We start from the raw sequence: 2,422 nt of genomic DNA, 5'->3' as shown, positions 1-2,422 counted from the left end.
GATGACTCATCCCCGGCGCTGTGTGTTTGTCAAGGAGACTGAATCATACGTGCTGTGTGTGTGTGTGTGTGTGTGTGTGTGTGTGTGTGTGTGTGTGTGTGTGTGTTGGGGGTAGAGCCAGCAGTGCGTGCGGGGCTTCAGACACAACGGTCGTGCTGATGGCGGAGGAGAGGTGGGGCTCTGGGAGTGCCGGGGCGAGGGCTGCCTGACCGACCGACCGACCGAGCGGCTGGCTGGCTGGCTGGCTGGCTGGCTGGCAGACTGGCGGGCAGACAGTGGCCACTCTGCCACCGTGGAGCCACAGTCTCAGCCACAGGCATGGCGCACGGCAGCCGGTAAGCCTGGGCAAGGGGCCGGTACGACCAGACCGATCACTGCTGTTGTGTGTGTGTGTGTGTGTGTGTGTCTGATGTGCTGTGCTGTGCTCCTGCTAACGCTACTGCTGCTGCCTTTTCTCATTTCCTTTTCTTTTTTTGATCGTCTCTCTTCCTTTCTTGTCTCTTTCCATGGGCTGCTGGGTCCACTGTGGCTGGTGCCTGTTGTTCGGTGGTCAGTGGCAGGGAGAAAGCTACTGGTGGAGCTGCCTGTCTGCCTGTCTGGCTGTCTGGCTGTCTGGCTGTTTGTCTGGCTGTCTCTGGCTGTCTGGCTGGCTGGCTGTCTGTCTGTCTCCTGGCTGTGTGGAACGGGGAGGCTGTTTGTAGCTCTCTCCGCGTGTGCGTGGGTGAGCCGACGAGAAGGCCGGTCACACTGTGCCATCTTTGCAGACGGGGGCTGGGGAAAGGAGTGGGATCGAGCGAGGGAGGGAGCGAGGGAGGGAGGGAGGGAGGGAGGGAGGGAGAGAAAGAAAGGAAAAAGATTGAAAGCTTATCGCTTTCTCTGTGAAGGTGAACGGAAATGTGTTTCAGAGAGAGAGAGAGAGAGAGGACATAGAAACGTGCGAGCAGTTTGTTCATGTGTAGTCATCTGGTTGGGTATTGACCTTCCCTGAGCTGTGTGTGTGTGTGTGTGTGTGTGTGTGTGTGTGTGTGTGTGTGTGGGCACACATTTTCTCATTACCATACCAGTTTGCTTCCTCTGATTTGGGATGTAAAATATGACTAATAAGTGACATGAGAGTGGTAGTGGTTGTGTAATGCCAAGAACATGGAACTGAGACACGATTGTTGTGGTTTCTCAGCAGTGTCCTCCTCTTAATGTGTGTGAGTGTTCATAAATTAAATGGGTTTTCAAGTGTTCAAATGAAGTTTATCTGCCACATGTGCAGTGTGTAGGTATGTGTTTGCGGATGAGTGTCGTTACCTGCTGGTGGTGAACCATTACAGCCATCAGAGTCCAAACACAAATCCAAACTCTTTTGGCGAGAGGTGCCGATTCAAGCACAAAATGGCAACAGCACAGAGTCAAGCACCCAAGAAAGTGAGCTAGACAATGTGATCTTGAATTTGGCACGTCAATCAACTTCTAGTCTCAGTTCAGCGGGTTCGGAATCAGCTCATAATTTAAACACACCAGTCTGCAATTGCCATCCACCACTTATATTGTCAGGATGGATTTCATTACTTTCCTGTTGATTCTCGTGCTGTTAGCCAAAGTATTGTTTGGCAGTATGTAGTATGTTTTAGTCAGCTTCATGGCATGAGATGAAGATTGCCCTGAGACAATGAGGGCAAATGCTGTCCCATGCTTCTCATTAAGAACTATGGCCTTTGCAGACGCAGACGCCTCTCCCATCATTCTTGGCTTCGGAGTATCCTAGACGGCGTCCTCAATATGAGGACTTATGTTTGTTCTCTTTAACAGGAATCCCATTTTCTGTTGTGCTTTTTTTTCGCAGCCATGCCAGCCATAATGTTCTGTATTATCCATTGTTTGCGTTGTAAAAGTGCCCAGACTGCCTAGGAAAGAGGTGGCGATCTTCTCGTAAGATGCGGACAAACGCACACAATCACTCATTGTGTCCTCGGCATTGTGCTCCATTGTCGGCGAGGCGGGGTGTCCCCAGATTGCAGCCGGACAGACTAAACTGTGGCTGGGACAGCCCCAGACGCTAATCTACTGCCCTCACCCTCGTGCCCTTACCCCCGTGCCCTCCTCCTTTTTGGGGGGGACCTGCGCGCAAGCACGTACGCCACGTCCACCGGACCGAAGACCAGACCGGGCCGGTCATCCACAGTTCTGAAATAAGACACTGTCTAGGAGCCAGAATTCAGCACCTCCATTAGGTTGTCATTCTTGGGTATTTCTTTTTCCTGAGCTGCAACTTCTGAAGCGCTGAAAGTGCTTTTCGTGTTTTGAAATGATTTGTAGCAAACTGAGGTTCTAGCTTAAGTGATTGCTCCTGATTTAAATAAGAACTTTGCCCCCGTGTTGTTATTCATTTTATGATGAAAACTCGTTACTTATGATCAATATGATTGATTAC

General features: G+C 50.9%; 1 protein-coding gene across 1 annotated transcript in view; it reads left to right on the top strand.

The window, feature by feature from the left end:
* Positions 1-106: 106 nt before the first annotated feature.
* Positions 107-2,422, top strand: part of spred2b (sprouty related EVH1 domain containing 2b) — an 18,360-nt gene continuing 16,044 nt past the window's right edge. The window contains exon 1 of the mRNA XM_031578738.2: positions 107-335. Coding sequence (XP_031434598.1) covers positions 319-335 — 17 coding nt within the window. The 5' untranslated portion in view covers positions 107-318. The remainder of the gene's footprint in view (positions 336-2,422) is intronic.

The sequence above is a fragment of the Clupea harengus genome, chromosome 13 (genome assembly GCF_900700415.2).
Source record: "Clupea harengus chromosome 13, Ch_v2.0.2, whole genome shotgun sequence".
Lineage (NCBI taxonomy): Eukaryota > Metazoa > Chordata > Actinopteri > Clupeiformes > Clupeidae > Clupea > Clupea harengus.
The sequence above is the reverse complement of the archived record's forward strand: the minus strand, read 5'-3'. Positions and strand labels throughout refer to the sequence as shown.